We start from the raw sequence: 19,064 nt of genomic DNA on the forward strand, positions 1-19,064 counted from the left end.
CTTGTACGTAGCTTCCCGCGCAAATGTTTTGATAATACCACCGCTAGAGTTACTTCTTCATATCAGCACTTACGCCACACGTAAGACGCTACGCGTACTTAGCGATGTTTTGATAATCCGGCCCCTGGTTATCATCTTCCAAGTGTACAGCATGATATACCTCTCATCGTCTCTCCATGTGAGTACAGTCCCAGGTGTTTCAGCCTTTCCCAGTAGTTCAGGTTCAGCTCACTCATGCCGCTGATCCTGTACGTAGAGGTCCGCTGCACTGCCTCTAGTTTCCGCACGGCACCCGCCTTGAGCGGCGCCCAAAGCTGACAGCAGTATTCAAGATTGGGGAGCACTAGGGCTCTGAAGAGTGTAATAATTGGCGCTGCTTCTCTTGTTCGAAATGTCCGCCAGATCCGCTCCATCCTTTGCCTCCGTCGCGCAACTATTTCCTCGATGTCACCGAACGTGGCTTCAGTACACATCAACTCTCCGAGATCTCGAACTAGTTGCTTCTCTTCAATTCTGTGTCATCCGATGCGAAGTAGCGATGTGGCATCCCGATCTCTGTGCCAACTCTGTATCTCACTACTTTGAACTTGGTGCCGTTGAATTGCATGTTATTCACTAGGGCCCAATCATAGATTGTCTACAAGTCGTCCTGTAACCTCTGGCAGGCTATGTCCTCTGTGATGTTAATCAGCACTCATTTATCGTCCGCAAATGATGATGCAGATGCGTGGGTAAGTTCTGAGTCGATATCGGCTATGTGGATGAGGAAGAGGATCGGTCAAAGCACCGAACCCTGTGGCACTCCGCTTTTCACTCTCGCTTCTCTCGATTTTAAGTTTCTAGTTGCGAAAGCTTGTACTCTTTTTGTAAGGAAGTTGTGGATACACCCTAACAGGTTTCCTCCTACCCCCAACAGTCTCAACTTTCTGAAGAGCGCCCCATGGTTAACTCTCTCAAAGGCTTTAGCAAAGTCCAGGTATACTACATTCACGCCAGCTCCCTCCTCCAGTAGGGCCATAGGGCGGTGATGGTGTTCCAGTAACTGTGACAAACAGGAACGATTTCGTCGGAAAACATGTTGTCAGTTATTACACAGGTCAGCCCCTTCCATGTACTGGACAAACCGCCTGGCTACAACCTTATCAAAAACCTTGATCACCTGTGAGGTTAAGGTCACTGGTCTGTAATTTTGAGGTCTGTCCCTCGAGCGTCCTTTGTGGATTGGCGTTATCAGTCCCACTTTTAGGACCTCAGGAATAATTCCCTCCATCATCGAGGCTTTCCAGAGCATTGTGAACGGGCCTTCAGAGTTATAACACACTCTTTCAACAGCACTGCCGGAATTCCATCCGGCCCTGGTGCTGAGAACGTCGCTAATTCTTTGAAACTTATTTCCGTATCTTCTGGCCCAAACTCAATGTTTGGCCAGGCATGTAGATTTTTATATCCTTTTAAATTTATTCCCCTTAATTTTTCTTCGACCTTCATGCCTAAACAAAATGCACCATCGAATCGTAAAAATCAACTTCGAGAATTATAACTTTATTTTTTTTAATAAGTTACATCAACACCAGAATCAATTCTTTGCTCAGAATGTTTTTCTCCGCATATGTTTAGAACTTTTAACATCAAGAACCTTGCACACCTGCTTCGTTGCCACACCACCCCCAACAACAACGTTAGGCTATCTAATCATCTCACGCGATTTGTCATTTTAGCTTATTTTTTCTGAATCATGGATAATTAGTACCAAAGCCGCAAGCACAAAATAGATAACACGCGCCTCCTTATCGCTATCGTAAGTCGAGACCTAATCACACAGCAGCCTCGTACGGTCAAAACGGTCGCTTCTGTGCCTCCCACACAATTCTCTCCTAACTTCACCCTAACAAACACGTAGTGTAGTAAACTGGAAGCCACCCTCACACATCCTTCCATCCTTAACTTGACAATCACATGCTGTTGTGATTAAGTAGAGGCCACCCTCACATATACTTCCTAACCTTACCCTGACAATCACGCGCTGTTGTGATTAAGTAGAGGCCACCCTCACATATACTTCCTAACCTTACCCTGACAATCACGCGCTGTTGTGGTAAAGTAGAGGCCACCCCCACATATACTTCCTAACCTTACCCTGACAAACAAGTACTGTACTGCTGTTGTGGTACAGTAGAGGCCACCCCCACATATACTTCCTAACCTTACCCTGATAAACACGTGATGTAGTAAACTGGAGGCCGCCCTTACATATCCTTCCAAACTTACCCTAACAAACACGTGACTCCTGTGGTAAATAGAGAAAAAGTTGTTAAATAATTTATATATGCGCTCAGATTATACAGAAGATCAGAATTGTGTTGAAAAGTTAAACGTTTGTACAAAATCTTAAGCTACAACTCGATATCAGCGTTCATTTTGCTCGAATTATACCGCTAATTCCGAAGCTCCTACTTTATAGCGTCAATTTTATTAAGCGCAAAAAAACATGAACATAATATATAAAATAAGATAGATAGTGACAAGTAGTATCAATAAAATCAAACAGGGAGTCATAACATTAGGTACCATGAAAGATGATCGAGAAAGTCTGGCGAGCTCAGCCGGAGGAAAGAGTTTACGTGCAACGCAATCCGCGCCTCCTGAGGACACCAGCGATGGAACCAAAGGTGGGTGATTGCTAATCAAATTAAATAATTCACGGTGAAGTTCACATTACTTCTGTTTTAGACATCAATTCTTGTAAAAAAATTTTGGGAATTCAAAACAATTCAAATTTTGGAAATTATAATTGTCAAAATATCCTTTTGTCAAAAATTTTTTTTTAATACATTCGTTACATTCTGCCAAGGTATGGGTGAAAATTTTAAATAATTTACTGTTGTCTTCTATAGGTCCCATAATTTTTTAGTCTTTCATTGACTGTTTAATTCTTCTACAATACGTGTAAATATTCTGTCATTTAATAATATTCACTTATAGTTCATAAGTTGTTATAAACTATATTTAAACTATTAACTCTTTTCGATAACTAATTTTATCAATTACTCTCGTAAATTGTACTCTGATGGATTATTACTCAGCGTTATCAGCGGTCATGACGGGCACAAGTGTACGCAAAGTTTGACTTTGACATCTAATGCAGAGGAGATAAGAGCCTCAAAGTACATAAATAAATTTATGTTCAATAATGTAAAAATTTACTCTGTTGCACGAAATAACGTTGACTATATTCTTGCAATCTATGCCACATATGAGAAGAAACGATATATGTTGATATTATAAGATGAGATAAGATAAAATATTGAACGTGATAAATGGAAACATAATAACAATTTTAAAATATCGAATAAAGTATTTTTTCGTGTTTTATTATTTGTGTCATATTATAATAAATTGTACAAAATATTAGGCCCCATTCATGTCTTGGTATAGTATGACTTGGGATACTAGACTCATTTAGAACAGTTAGAATGTTATTCATTTTATGGTGATAGTAGTTTAAAAAATGCATGTAGTGTGCGAGTAAACACTCATGAGGCATAAAATGATGAGTACGTTGATCATATTATTGCGTATATATATTTTTGGCTCTAGAGTAAAAAAGTTAATTAAAACCAATTACATGATTATGCTGAAATTTAAGGTACTAGACTCACGTTTACTCATGACAACTGACGTATATTAACAATTTCATAAATAATTCATCAGCTGAATGTTGATGTAAAAAGAGATGCAAAAATATAAATAATATATGCGAAGCGACATCTTGCAAAACAACCTGTGAGCCTATCTTAGATTAGATAAATATGCTTTTGTTTACTAAATTATGTGAAGAATATACATTCATGCTTCATTACGTGAGTGCTTTCAAACTAAATGATAGTCAAGCCAATCGAACAACAAGAATTTGATACAGCAACGTACACATAATTTTAGAGTTACTATAGGAGGTGAAAATTTTAGTGTAGATGAAATAACTTTCCCCGTTTAAAATTGAGCCTAATGATCGTTTCCAATTTTTTTTACTTCGTGGAATTTAAACGCAAAGAAAATTCCTCATAAGTTCACTATATCTTTATATAGAACGTTTCGGGGTCCAGCTCCCTCGTCAGTTCAAAGATTCCAGAATGCAGATAAAATCTAAAATTAGTACAATTGAAATTCAATGAACCGAAATTAAAACCTAAATTCAAAAATAAAATACAAAACAGAAATAAAAACTGCGAAACCTAGCTATTCACAATCTCAAGTGGATAGGAGCTAAACGCTGAATTCAAACTGGACCTCTGTTTAAAATGAACAAGGATCTTAAAATACGCAGATCTGAGGTACCGGATTAGGTTAGGGGTCTTTTATTCTAAGTGTAAACTAACGCCTTAAATTCACTATCAGATATAGAGACATCACACTGCTCGACGTAAATGTGTCCATCTGAATGAGGACTGCGCGACAGTAACTGCCCACAGACCTATAACTCCTGCCCTAGTGCTCTGCGATACTAGAATAAAGATTGCGTGACGTCATTCAAACATACGCAGATGCACATCGTACATACACAACAATATTCATAAACTAGGAACGATCGCATATGAATAGGGAGCATGCCTTTCTATCTAAAGAAATAACCGATTATTTGAATTGTTTTCCAACAACACATGAAGATTGACGATTGGGAAGTATTTCATGAACAAGTACATTCTAATTCTCTTGAAATATCTTCTGACGGAGAGCCGAAGTATGGAAAAGAACAATAATCAACGTTCCTACTATCGCGCTTGATAACAACCTCATTTTATCGTTTCACCATGAATTTCTTGACTTGGTTAAAGACCAGACTGGTCGGAAAACAATGCAATTTGCTTTTAAATATGTTAATTTGCGATGCAAGCAAACGAATGACATTAATATTAATTCAATCAACTGCATTCTTTTTTATGAAAATAGCACTAAAATGTGATAAAGTGCATCTCGAATGCTTTTTGGTGCTAATAGAAGGTTTATATATATCTATGTATATTATGTTATTCGTAATTGAAAACCGAAAAGCGCTATTTTGGGCAGTCAAAAGGGAATAACAACGGGAAATTTATAGTGTTTGAGTTGCACCTAATAAAAATTATTCAGAGATATGGGGAGCCCGCCACACGTTCGCGTTCATGGGCTTCCTGGGGTTCGCTGTGATCTACGCAATGCGCGTGAACCTTTCCGTCGCCATCGTCGCGATGGTCGCCAAGAACGTGACCACGAACACCAACGTCACCGACGATGACCTCGCCTGCCCCTTGCCCGACGACTACGGACAGGACGATGGCTATAGCCAGGTACGATAAGGGATTATGGTTGAAGGCGACGAGGATGAAAAATAATATTTTTGCGGAAGATCAATAATATTGTGAATGATAGTATTGAAGGACACAAATAATTGCTGCCTGAGAAGTGGATGATTGACAAAATTCAAACACTGCAGCCTATGCTTACTTGTTTCCTCTACAGAATATTCAATATAAGCTTATCAATCACTGAGGGTCATAGGTTACCTTATTAGATTGACAGATTTCGATGAACCATCTTAGTGATGGAAATGGTGCGAAGCGAGGATGCCAGTTAAAGATTAAACATCTGGAGGGAAAGTTTTAAATATGTATGACCTAAGTAACAGACACGTTTGCTCTTGCAATCAAATATTCACAAATCTGCAAGCCCTGAAGCTTAAGTGTAACCTTGGAACTTAATGTAACCTTGGAACTCCATTCTCTTATGGCAATGAAACTTAATCTACAAATTAGTAACCCCCTACCGCCTGATATGAGTAACCGGATCAGTAATATTGTCACAAGCCTACTTCCTTAAAAGGATACGTTCTAAAGAGCGCAAAATGACTTGCACAGAAGGTTGCCGCCATGTACGACAACTTTAAAATGTTCTCTGTTGCGCACAAACTTCCTCAGGTTGCTACACTCGATAGCTTACAAGCAATTTAAGTTGAAAATTATATTCCTGGAGAGTGACATACGGCGGTATGAAGAGGAGCGTCTGGCCAAAATTTTATCTGGGTTATTTACGGATGGATCACTTTGAAACTTGGTACATATATGTAAAATAGAATTCTAAAACTTTTTTATTCGTGTGAATTTTTCGAAAAAATTAACGAAAACGTGAAATTCATAGAAAACGGCCAAAAAATGGGGTGCTGTAGAAATTTATCTCCTCCTAGGATTTTCAAGCTACAACATCGCGACACATCATTCGATGCGTAAAGACCATATCTATAAAATGTCATAGGCTTTTTTTGAAATTCTCATTTTTGTGGGTGTGGGGGTATTTTTCGTAACTTTTTCGAAAATTTTTCGATTTTACCCCCTGCCACCCTCCCTTTTTGCGAAAAAAATGCAAACTATAACGAAATTAGAAAAACGCCTACGATAGTTTGTAGATCTTTTTTTTGCGAATCGAACGGTATATGTCTCATAGTCATAGCTTCAAAACTCTAGGATGAGATAGGTTTGCAGTGACAATAACTTAAACTTCAGTAGAGCTTGACAAAATCCCGGGCGCCTCGAAATAGGCGTTCAATATGGCAAGAATGCAAGACTAGGCGATACTGGAGCTCAATTCCTGTCAAGGATGGTGTGAACGACGTCTCGCAAACCTTCCAGTTGACTGCAGGTGGATAACTGAAGCACATCGTGTTTGGACTAGCTATCTAAGTGTTCTACCGGGAACTTCCGCCTATCTTAAATGTGAAAGAACTCCACCATCCCCCTCCCTTTCGCGATCTGTCGTGAACGCATAAATCAACGTGCAGAGATGGTATTGGTACCGTTGGATAGGTCAGAATGTCAGCATTAAGATGACTAAAAACCCGAAAAGCAAAACTTCTAAAATTTTGGCCAGACACTCCCCTTAAGACACCAACAAGCAACAGCCAATATGTCACCTCCACAACCGAGGTTTTTTAGTTTGAACTTAAACATGTTAACCTTGCACAGCCAGGCGAGTTTGATTGGGACGAGAAGACGCAGGGTCTGATCCTGGGTTCGTTCTACTACGGCTACGCGTGCACCAACCTGCTGTCGGGCATCGCTGCTGAGCGCTTCGGGGGCAGGCTGGTGGGAGGTGTGGGCATATTGCTGACGTCGGTGCTGACTTTGCTCACGCCTTGGGCGGCCAGAACTTCTGATGGTCTTTTCATCGCTCTCAGAATACTGGAGGGAATGACTTCGGTGAAGAATAAACGATTACTGATAAATGAAGCAAGAATGCGTGTAACGTTGGCGGTTTTTTCAGGTTTGAGTCGCGAAAATTCGAGTCTGTATCCCCGTTACTCATCATGTCCAGGTAACACCTGGATAAAAATTTTAGTTTTAGTGGATGAGCTTTGGAGCATGCCGAAACGGGCTATTACGTTATGCGTTGATAAATTGATTTCAAATTTCAGATTTGGTCTAGCTCGTGCTACGTCGAATATATCCTTGTAGTATACTGAATAACTTTTTCCGAGGGCTGTATCATTGTATTAATAAATTATTGAGTAATAATTAATTTTATTTATTTTGCTTTTCACCTGAAAGGCAACGAGCTTTCCTTCAGCCAACTCACTGATCGCAGCTTGGGTGCTGCCAGAAGAGAGATCAAAATATTCATCCTTCATCTATGCAGGTAATCCCGATACTATAATGATTCTTGTGCACAAACATTAGAGAATATTGAATATAAAATACTGAACAATTACCTGAAATTTGTTCTTGCGTAGCATACATCTAATTATCCTGCAAATCATATTCTTCAAAGGGTGTTTTCATACAGATCTCTATGTAGTTCAATAAGTGCTCAATTTGAACGTATTCCTACTAACAATATCATTTTGTTCAATTCCTAAGTGATCGCCAACTGTTATCAAATAATTCTAACAACGCGTTATTAATCTGTTAGTAAATTAAGGGGGGTTTATACCCTCCAGAAAACTTCTACATTTACTAACGTATCTTTTCTGACAAAAAAACACACATTTTGTTCGTATGATTTTTTCGGAAAAATTAATAGAAAACGTGAAATTCATAGAAAACGGACAAAAAAGGAGGTACCGTAGAAATCTATATCCTCCTAGGGTTTTCAAGCTACAACATTGAGACATATACCATCTCATTCGTAAAGACCATACCAATCGAGTAATGAAGCCCGATTTTTTATTTTTGCCTTAGTTTTTTTATACGCATTTTCCCGTTTTTTTTCTCATTTTCTTCTAATTTTCTTCAAATTTTCCCCCCTCCCCATTATGAATCCAAACTATGCACAAATCTAAAAAAGGGCTTTGTTACTCGATAGGTATGGTCTTTACGAATCGAATGGTATATATCTCATCGCTGTAGCTTCAAAACTCTAGGAGGAGATAGGTTTTCCGTGACAATAAGTATGAATGTTGAGGAGAGCGCGACAAAGTCCCGCGCGGACCACAAAATGCGCTCAATGTAGCATAGATACCAAACTTAACATTTCTGGAGCTTGATTCCACTCAAGGATGGTGGGAGCGACTACATGTACACCTCTCCCTACAAAGCCCGGAGGCACACTGAGTCAGTGTCAGACCTCACAAAAACACTGCATTTGTAGTGCTGCGGTAGCGAATTAGTTCATATGTAATTACTGAAAGAACTCACCCCAAGCCCCCCTTTCATGAAGTGTCGTGTACGTAGTAAAAATCAACGCACAGAGATGGTAGTGGTACCGTTGGATAGGCCAGAATGTCAGCTTTAAGATGAGACTAAACACGTAACTGCAGCACAACTCAAGTAGACATTATATATAAAGAGCTCAGCAGCTAATTAGTTCCTATCTAATTACTTAAAGAACTCTCCCACCCGCCCCCCTTTCATGAAATGTCCTGAAATCATAAATCAACGTACATAGATGGTAGTGGTACCGTTGGATAGGGCAGAATGTCAGCTTTAAGATGAGACTAAAAACCGAAAATGACAAATCCGAAAATTTTAGGGTAGACCCCCCCCTTAATCAGTTCATGTGGCTGAGAAGAAAGTAGATGAAATGAAAAGAAATCATGAGAGTGATTGAAACTAACAACACTAATTCAGAAGTGACTTTATCACATCTGAATGAGTGGAATTGAAATTCCATTATAAAAGGTAGAGAATCATCAAACAATGTAGTAATCGAATCATAATAAATATATTAATGAAAGGGGACTGTATTTCTGATGGAAGTTGTGCAAAAGCTAACTCCAAACGTACTCAGTATTTTTGATATCTAGCAATAAATGATGAAATAAATTAATAGCTGGACAACTCAGTTTTGAAAAATATGTTGATTGTTATCCATATACTGCAGGTTTGCCTCATTAATGAATAACTGGAATAGATTTACAATTTAAGCATATGGCATTAGAAATTCGGCCAAGTTCATAGAAAAAGTTGCACATTAATTGAAATTTTCAAACTTCAATTCCAGGTAGCTTTCATTTAAATAACAATAAAAATATTATAATATATACATAAAAATAGAATAATATTATATTATAACAATAAAAAAATATCGCACTGCTGGCTAGGAGTGCAGTTCGGCACAGTGGTGACGCTGGCAGCCAGCGGATTCATGTGCAACTCATCGTTCCTGGGCGGCTGGCCTTCGGTGTTCTACGTGTTCGGCAGTCTGGGCGTCGTCTGGTCCGTGTTTTGGTTCCCTCTGGTCTACGACAACCCAGCGCAACATCCCAGGATATCCAAACACGAGCTGGAATACCTCAAGCCTATTGCGCAACTCAAAACTTCCATTTCAACAAAAGTAAGTATTTTTTTTATTTTGAAACCAGAAACATTCAACAACTAACGCATTTATTCATTTATTTTTTTATATAAGCTTCTTTTTAGTTTCCCAATCATTCGAGTTTTGTTGTGTTCAAACTCAGATAAAACAAAAGGGATGAATTTATAGCAAGTACCGATTTATAGTAAATACCGATTTATAGCAAGTACCAAATTACAGCAAGTACCAATTGATAAAAAGTACCAATTTACAGCAAGTAACAATTTATAGCAAGTACCAATTTATTGCAAGTACCAATTTATAGCAAGTACCAATTTATAGCAAGTACCAATTTATAAAAAGTACCAATTTATAGCAAGTACCAAATTACAGCAAGTACCAATTTATAAAAAGTACCAATTTATAGCAAGTACCAATTTATAGCAAGTACCAATTTATAGCAAGTACCAATTTATAAAAAGTTCCAATTTATTGCAAGTACCAAATTGGGCAGAATGTAACACCGTTATACTTCTTCATTTGTTGGTGTAACAGAAAACTCCATGGAAATCCATATGGACGAGCAAACCTGTGTGGTCGATTATTGTGGTACACTTCGGATTCAATTGGGCCTTCTACACCTTACTCACCGAGCTCCCTACCTACCTGGACAGGATCCAACACTTCAACCTCAGCAGTGTGAGCAGTCAGAAAATTCTTCGAGCTGTAGCCGAGTACTATTACCCAACGATTACCTATGAATAACAATAAACACATCAAGTGAATATAAGCTTCAGACGACTAACCTACCTACCAGCTCTGAAAGTGTGCTGATGTTGATAAAATTACGTAATCTATGATGCACGTCATAGAAAACGATAAATACTCGATAATTATTAAGAAATTAAATATTCTGAAAACAAATTTGTTTGTGTGTGAAAAAAATGCCGCATTAAATTTCGCGTTCTGATTTCAGAACGGCCTGCTCTCCGCTTTGCCGTACGCCATCATGTACGTTTACAGTTTGTTCCATAGTCTCCTCATGGATCACTTCACAAAAAACAAAACGATTCGTATCTTGAACGTTCGCAGACTCTCTATGGCAGTTGGTGAGTATCCACGAAAATTCAGATACATATATACTACACCTATGAAACTCTACAAGATTCGTTCCTTGACGTTCGTAAGAATATTGTTTTAAGTGTATGTTGCGGATTTCGATCCTATCGATTTTTCAACGTGGTAAATCGTCGGTAAACATCCAGATACAAGTAACATGTACAATACATATTTATTAAATTGACAACGAATTAAAATTATTTGGCATCAAATTGCATGCACATAAATTCTTCATCAAATCTTCATCCATTGTTGCACGCATTCGTGTGTCAAACAATACTGTTTCAACAACGTTCCAACTGGGATTGATGTACAGTACATGGTACAAAAGCTAGTAAATATTACCATATCAATATTATTTTGAACCATCTTATGCTATAGAATCACGTTTTTCGAAAATCACAATCCCTCGAAATTTCGACATTTAATGAAATCGTGAAGCACTAACCGAAGTAATTAAAAAATAAGCAGTCAAAATTCTCTAGATCACCTCTACCTTTCCATCTGCTAACTGAACACTTCCAAGCAATGGTGCAAATCAAACTCAATTTTATTCAGCACTCTAACTCCACTAAGTTCCAGATCCACTCCAATCTCAATGTATTGTCTTGAGTAACGAGGGTTGCTTAACACCTCTTTTAACTGTGCTCCTTGCAGTCTGCAGATGCCCTTGTCATCTCAAATGAGAGATATCAATTGTTTTTGAAGGTCCCACTGTGGCCTTTATTTCTTTCTGGCTTTTACTGGATGGAAGCCAGCTATACTGCAGCCCATTTCCTCATTTCGACATACAAATCGAAATGGGGCTGCAAGATATTTGCTCTCTGATCATTGGCTGCAAGATGGAGAGTCAGGAAAAGTGTGGAAGTAGGGCTATCCTAGATTTACATATCCAGGAAGATGGAGTGGCTGAAGCAGTGGCCCTGGTCTTACGTTGCAATGGCGTGACCATCAGCAGTGCGGAGGTAGTCTAGCTTATGGCCTTTGAAATATCAGGGCTAACGTAAGGCCTTAAAATTAAACTTTTGTTGTCGCCGGCAGCGTGCTTTGTACCGATGCTGGCGCTGATCGGAATGTGCTTCGTGGGTTGCCACCGCACCCTTGCCATCGTCATCCTGTGCATCGCAGTAGGCGCGTGTGGCGCTTGCTACTCGGGACACTTTTGTTCACACGTGGACCTGGCACCTTGCTACGCCGGTACTCTCATAGGACTCACTGGCACCTTCGCTACCATCCCAGGCTTCGTCTCCCCAGCTGTAACTGGGGCCATTACCAAGGATAACGTGAGTTTCTCCTTGACTTTACGAAAAGGTAACATCAGACTTTTCTATAGATGTATTGCCAGAAATTAGAGACGAAGAATAATTGTGCAAGGACTACTTGGTGAAAATAGATTCGGAAATTGATTGGTCAACAATTGTTCAATATATTTCAAATCAAACGCTGGGGTGTTGTTTTGACCACTAAAGGGAGAGGTGTGCTGTACCTAACTCCATCGACAGCTGTCGGCTGCGCCCGGCTGCCACGTCAGCGCGGAACAACACAAACCAATTGGTGGAACAATGTTGTGCCGTTCTGAAGCGCTGAGCCAGTGGAGGTACTTGCTTGCAACTAACTCATGATCACCGATCAACACTCATGGCCACTTACTGCAATAATTCAGAGTTGACTCACCGTCAAGATGGAGATTTCTCGCCATCTCCCGGTCGTGTAAGGCCTCGCCAGTCGTTGTTGGTGCCCCATTTGTGGTTGATGCCCAATGTGTGACTGGTCCACAGAGCTACAAACCTGGACTACTGTGGTCTCCTCTCTGGCGCATTCTCCTTTCATACGCGGTCTTCTCTTTGGTGTGGTTTCCTCTTTGACGTGGTCTCAACATTGACGTGATCTGCACTCTGGCGTAGTCTACACCTTGGCGGAGTCTTCTCTTTTGTGTGGTTTCTTCTTCGACGTGGTCTCCACCTTGGCATGATCTGCACTCAGAAGTAGTCTACATCTTGGCGAGGTCACCTCTTTGGTGTGCTCTCCCCCATGAAGTGCTCTCCACCTTGGTGTGATCTGCACTCTGGCGTAGTCTCCACCTTGGCGAGGTCTCCTCTTTAGTGTGATCTCCCCCTTGAAGTGGTCTCCACCTTGGCGTGATCTGCACTCTGGCGTAGTCTCCATCTTGGCATGACCTCTGTCCAGACGTGGTCTCCACTGTGGTGTGGTCTCCTCTCTGGCGTGGTCTCAACCCGGCGTGGTCTCCTCTTTGCCCTGACGTGGTCTCCACCTCGGCGTGGTCCACACCCTAGCGTGGTCTCCACCCTAGCGTAGTCCCCATCCTATCGCGGTCTCCACCCTAACGTGGTCTCCACCCTTGCGGGTTCCCCACCTTGGCGTGGTCTCCTACTGGGCGTGGTATTCACTTTGGTCACTTTCCTTAAGATGCTCCTGGTGACAAGTACCCAGATTTCATTTAGAGATACCAACCCAAGGTCATGCAGGCCTTCTTACCGCGATCAAACGCCGCCTACCAGCAACGCCGATAAATGAACTGAGTTTCCCAAGGCCCGAACCCTTGGCTATCACTTCTCATCTCGATGCTGCCATCACTGCTCATACAGTGGCGCTAACCACTGCGCTACAGACCTACAGTGATGTACTAATAAAAAGTAACGCTAAAAGTGATGCAACCCAATTCACTCATATGATGTCCTTCATAGTGGGACACAACATGTACAACAATCTGACCTGCGATACATTTCCAATAATATTTTGACCAGAGTAAGCTTCATGCGTCACAATTTACTGCTCGTAATATGGAAGGTATGTATGGACCTATTTCCAGTGCTCCTATAATTTAAAATTAAAAATCGACCTCAATATCACGACAATGAATGATTTTATTAATTTATTATGACCTGAATCACCGACATGAGAAATGATTTCTAAAATATGGGCAGCAAACGCTGGCAGCCTGGCAGACGGTGTTCCTGATTTCGGCGGTAATTACTGGAGCTCCGGCACTGATTTATATCCTGACCATCAGCGCTGACACCCAACCTTGGAACTACGCAGAAGAACTAGGTAAGCGGTATTGATAAATGACAATTAAGTTGTTCGCCTGGAGCCCTTGAGAAGAACTCATCCAAATATTAATGTTTTCTGTGCTCATAATGTCATTTATAACATATTCAATGAAATGATAGTCTATTTATGAAATTACTCCAGGCTTCACCGTAATACATTATGCAGTATACGTCACTAAATTCTTAATCATACTTCTTGAAAGCTCAATATATTTGCTGCTAAAATGTATCTGTTAGTAAACTTACTGCCTGTAAAATTACGTTCGTGCCGATGACATACGTAATTGACTTGAATTTATATAGATGCACTTGACATATCCTATTCTCGACAGGCTTTTGAGGACCGCAGAAAATCTTCAGTGATATTTACTGAAAAACTGGAGCAGTTGGATGCATCCTTGGCAGAAACGAAACCCCGTCGACGGTCATCAACTGTAACAAAGTTTTGATTTTGTTTCGATTTAAAACGAAACAAACTTATCTTCCAGCGGCTGCTATTAGTTACTGTGATGATTCTAGAACTCACAGTCATTTCAGATAAGCTAAAAATTGACTTCAAACTGACAACTAACCCAATATATTTTGCAAAAATCTACACGATGAATTGTTCAATGTTCATGTGATTCACTAATGCATATAAGATTATTTTCAAGTTGCAGGCGTCAGGCTCCGAGAGCAACAGCTAGGCAAGCGTAGAGCACGAGGAGATCGTCTCATAATCGTCAGAGGCAGCAGTTCGCACGCTGAGTCATGGCTTTTCAAAAAGGTCTTGAGCCTTAAGCCTAGGGCGTTAATGAGAGTACCACTGTATGCACTCAGGTTGCCGTGATGTTGGCTGAATTTTTCAGCCAGTCATGGATGTGCGTAAACGCGTTCGCAGAACCTAGTGCAATGACATTTATGTAACAATCAAAACCTAACATTTTATTTTTTGTTCTACTGTATTAAAAATATACTTTGAGGATGAGAACTGGTTTGCGAGCTTAATGGCATAGACAACTCTGTCATTCTTTGTTGCTTTATGAATTTCTTTTTTTTTTTGTGCAACTGCGTTCGTTCTAACTAATTCAAACGTTCGTTCTAACTAATTGTTCCTTTCTAACTGCGTTCAACTCAAAGGAACAAACATACATAGAGCGATAACCAACGGACGTAATTTATTCATTAAATGGTGAACCCTTAAGGCACATTCACTTCATGCTAGGGGCAACACACGGGCGTCAAGCGCCTCAAAGCCCCTCTACGTGCGCTTCTTGTGGGCAACGCAGCGATTGACGAGCTAGCGATTCATAGGCGCCCTGCCTCATGCAACACAAGCGCCGGATTGCGCCGCACTCAGTGGACGGCTGTCTGTGTTCTAGTAAGGTTATCTGTATAAGCTGGTCCTCCATTATGGTAACTAACGCTACACTTGTTTGGACTCGCTCTCTAGTAGAGAGGCTAATTGATTGCCTGCAGAGAGTTCAGTTAAAGGAATATAAAATTCGAAATGCAAAAGAGCAAGCTATGGTGAAAATAGTTGAAGTTTTAAAAAACTTTTGTGTACAAGTCACCATTGACGAGGTTCGTAAGAAAATTCATACGTTGCGTTCGCAATTCCATCGTGAAATTAGTTTCATTGTGAATTCCCTCTCAATTCCATCATCCTGCTTCTGGATGAGTGGCATTATTTTCTTTAGCAGACTGTCAAACAAGTCCACTGGCAGTCCAGTATAATTTTGAAAGTCTGATGCATTCGCAACTGATAATTCTTTGAAAATGTAATTGTGTAAATCGTTTTTGTGTAAATCTTAACAGCAGCACACCCGAGAACAATGGCCCAGAGCTCAAATTCTGTTATATCCATCTCCACTGGCGTCTAATTAATTGGCATCTAATCTTCAAAGCGCGCGGTCTCGAGCTACCGTGCACAAATAAGTGTAAACGGCTGTGGGCGGTGAGGCGCTGCAGCAAGCGCCTCACCGCCCATGTCGTTGCCGCTAGTGTAAACGGGCCTTTAGGATGCGTCCCGGGAGCCCAGAATAATTCGGTAAGGGTACGCAGTCGCGCCTCCGGAGCTTCAGATCATTCGCCCGTTATCAACCGAAAATCGAAGTCCAAACTGCGCTAATAAAATGAACGCTCGTGATAGCACATAAATAGTTATTTAAATCAACGATGATTGGCATGACATGCTAACTATCGTATTAAAAGGGATTATTAAGATATCGAGAGACGGCGAGGATAGGTACCGATGAAGTCGAGTAGACATCGAACAGTATAGAATCAAATATACGAGCCATAGACATGGCTTCTAATTTTTATTGAGTTTTATTAGGCACAAGTGATGGTGTGCGTCTCCTGCATATATACGCGGGTAGGCGATTTGGAGCGGTTCGATGAGGTGTTGGTTTCTGCCCTTTCGACCATCACCAATGTCAGCTTCGAGTGCGAATCTCTTGAACAAGCTGTGTTACCGGTCCGGCTGGGAGGTCTGGGTATCCGTATGTCAAAGGACATCGCGCTCCCTGCATTCATATCGTCACTCCACTCCGTCCGTGGCCTAGTTGATGCTGTTTTACATAATGTACGACTGGCCGAGGACGACAGTTTGCAGATGGCGGTGGATAAGTGGCGCAATGGGAACGCAGGAGATCCCGACTCCTTCCGCGTCTCAATTGCTCTTCGAGTTGGCGCAAATGTATGCGAACCCCACACTTGTCGGTGCGGAAAGCGGATGGAAGCACGAGGACTGCATGGCCTTTCTTGTAAGTGCAGCGACATCCAAGACACTCGGCTCTGAACGATGTGATCAGGAGGGCTCTTCAGAGCGCTGGCGTTCCTTCATGCCTTGAACCCGTTGGAGTGGACAGAGGGGATGGTAAGAGACCAGATGGCTTAACGGTTTTCCCATTTTCTAATGGGAGGTGTTTGTGCTGGGATGCAACCTGCGTCGACACTTTTGCTGAGTCGCACGCCAATAATTCGGCTATTTCTGCTGGGTTCGCGGCTCGTGCGGCGGAGGAAAGCAAGAGACGTAAATATGCGGCGTTGGCAGCTCGGTATCGTTTCGAGCCAGTCGCATTAGAAACGACGGCACTTATGGTGAAACGACAGGTCCTTTAATATCACAGATTGGTCGTCGCATTACGGAATTGACCGGCGAACGTAGAGAGACTCTATGGTTGGAGCAAAGGTTGGGTTTGGCTGTGCGGAGAGGCAATGCAGCTAGCATCCTAACAGCAGTCAGAGAAAAGTTCGACGTGGGCCCGCTCCTCGCTCGCGTCACAGCTCAGTGACCCTCGGAGTCGGTGTAGGCCACCATCAGAGGCGTTAAGGTCGGGGCCCTGATCATTGCCATGAAACCATTCCCTGTTTTTAATTAATAAAATTAATTCCATTTTTGTTGGAATTGTGAGTGTGGGAGGCCTTTTTGAAATAAAAAAAAATTGATGGTTCTCCCCTCCGGTGGAAAGTCAAGGCATTATGAATAAGCTTTCTCGAGCACTGCGCATTAGTTTTTGTAGTTCACCTCAACGAAAGAAGAAAAGGTTAGGTGAGTAACGCGGATAGCAGGTCCATGGGCCTATTGTACTGGTAGACCCTCTGTGCGACAGAACATTCTTCATGTTATGTCAGAAGTCCCGAAGCGCAGAAAGAGTTCGCCCAATGCATCAGAAATAGCACCAGTTAAGTCGTCCGTGGCCGCTGAAAATTTGCTTCACAATTCTTTATTGGGTCATTGAAAGGAATTAGGCAACTTGAAAAGAAATAAGATTAAGTGGGCGGCAGCCACCGTGACGAGACGAAGAAGTAAGCAATGAGTGTGCCCACCTGCGTCGAGTGTGCTGAGAGATTGTTTGGAGTGGACTGCTTGCTGCATGGGACTTAATACAAGTGCAGGGAGCATTATTTTTCATTTACACGCATTATTTTTCATTTCGTTATTTTCAGAGTCATTTCTCAAGAAATAAAGAGTGTTAAGCTACGAAACTTCTTCGAAAGGTGCTTCTTATTGATACTACTGCGGTGATAATTATGAAAAGCTATCAGTGCTAAAGGAATAGGTGCGCTTTAGAGGCTTATACAATAGATGTGGCGGTCATGGGTGGTTTTCACCATTGATGAATGCCAAGCAATGAAATACAGGTAGTTCAGAAATCTCATATTTCGAGTTGCGATGTGCTGTCGAGGATTCAGTTCTCCAGGTCGTACGGTCATCTGAATCTTTCTTACTGATACTATTACTATGATGCTGAGTTGATCAACAGCTTTGGGGGCTACTGGGCTACTGTAACTCAAGCACTACGATGCTATGTAGAGATTAGCAGCTGGACTGTGACATAATTTGGTCTCGGAGATTAAGTCAATTCGGAGAAGTGACTTGTAGAAGTGTCCAGTTTCAAAACATCGATTATTATTTTTTCGATATTAATGCACTTTGTGTTGCTTTCATGTACATTATTAGAATCAGAAATCGAAGAAAAAAGGAAAAAGTAAATAAAACCTAATTTAATTCATTCCAGAAATAAAAAAACTGGGTTGTAGGGTCTTTTTTTCCGGACAAATTCCGCGATTTATTTTTTTCAAATTGTGTTTTCCAGCAAAAAATTTATGATGTCGGTACTTCCTTATTACATTTTGAAAAGTACGAAAAAAATTAAAATTTAATTTTTGCCCCGGAACCTACAAATTTACTGTAAATATTGAATTATGTGCCTTTTTTGTCAGCGTACTTGGCCGTTTTTAGGCCATATCTGGCAACCCAGGTGGATGGTTCCGCATTTAACGTGTTAAAACGATTGAAAAAAATGCGCATAACTCTTTAATTATTGAGCATTGAAGAGTAGGATGAAGCCGGTGCAATAACAACGGGGATATCACCTTGCTCGGTGGTTTGCCTCCTGTGGCGCAAGGGGGACTCGCCCGGGGCCGGCAGCTGTTGGCCCCTGGAGCGGCAAAGGATCCACCAGGGGGCGGGGGGCAATGTGGGGTCAAGCCGCAAGGGGAGATGCCCAACACCCCCCCACGCCAATATGGCGAGGCACCAGAGGGCGTGCCTGGTGTGGGACCCTGGGGGGGGGCAAGTCCCTGACGGGGATCGACGGCCCGGAAACGGAAACGGACGGGATATCA

The 19,064-nt window shown here is 41.4% G+C and overlaps 1 protein-coding gene across 1 annotated transcript; it reads left to right on the plus strand.

Annotated features, from left to right (window-relative positions):
• The first annotated feature begins 1,891 nt into the window (after positions 1-1,891).
• Positions 1,892-14,727, plus strand: LOC108664427 (sialin). The gene is made up of 10 exons (XM_018151004.2): positions 1,892-2,669; positions 5,128-5,324; positions 6,993-7,226; positions 7,575-7,662; positions 9,566-9,798; positions 10,315-10,458; positions 10,736-10,868; positions 11,920-12,161; positions 13,824-13,947; positions 14,282-14,727. Exons 1-10 carry the CDS (start codon positions 2,570-2,572, stop codon positions 14,287-14,289), a joined length of 1,503 nt encoding a protein of 500 aa, XP_018006493.1. The 5' UTR covers positions 1,892-2,569; the 3' UTR covers positions 14,290-14,727.
• Positions 14,728-19,064: the final 4,337 nt, after the last annotated feature.

Source organism: Hyalella azteca, unplaced genomic scaffold (assembly GCF_000764305.2).
Source record: "Hyalella azteca isolate HAZT.00-mixed unplaced genomic scaffold, Hazt_2.0.2 contig2797, whole genome shotgun sequence".
NCBI lineage: Eukaryota > Metazoa > Arthropoda > Malacostraca > Amphipoda > Hyalellidae > Hyalella > Hyalella azteca.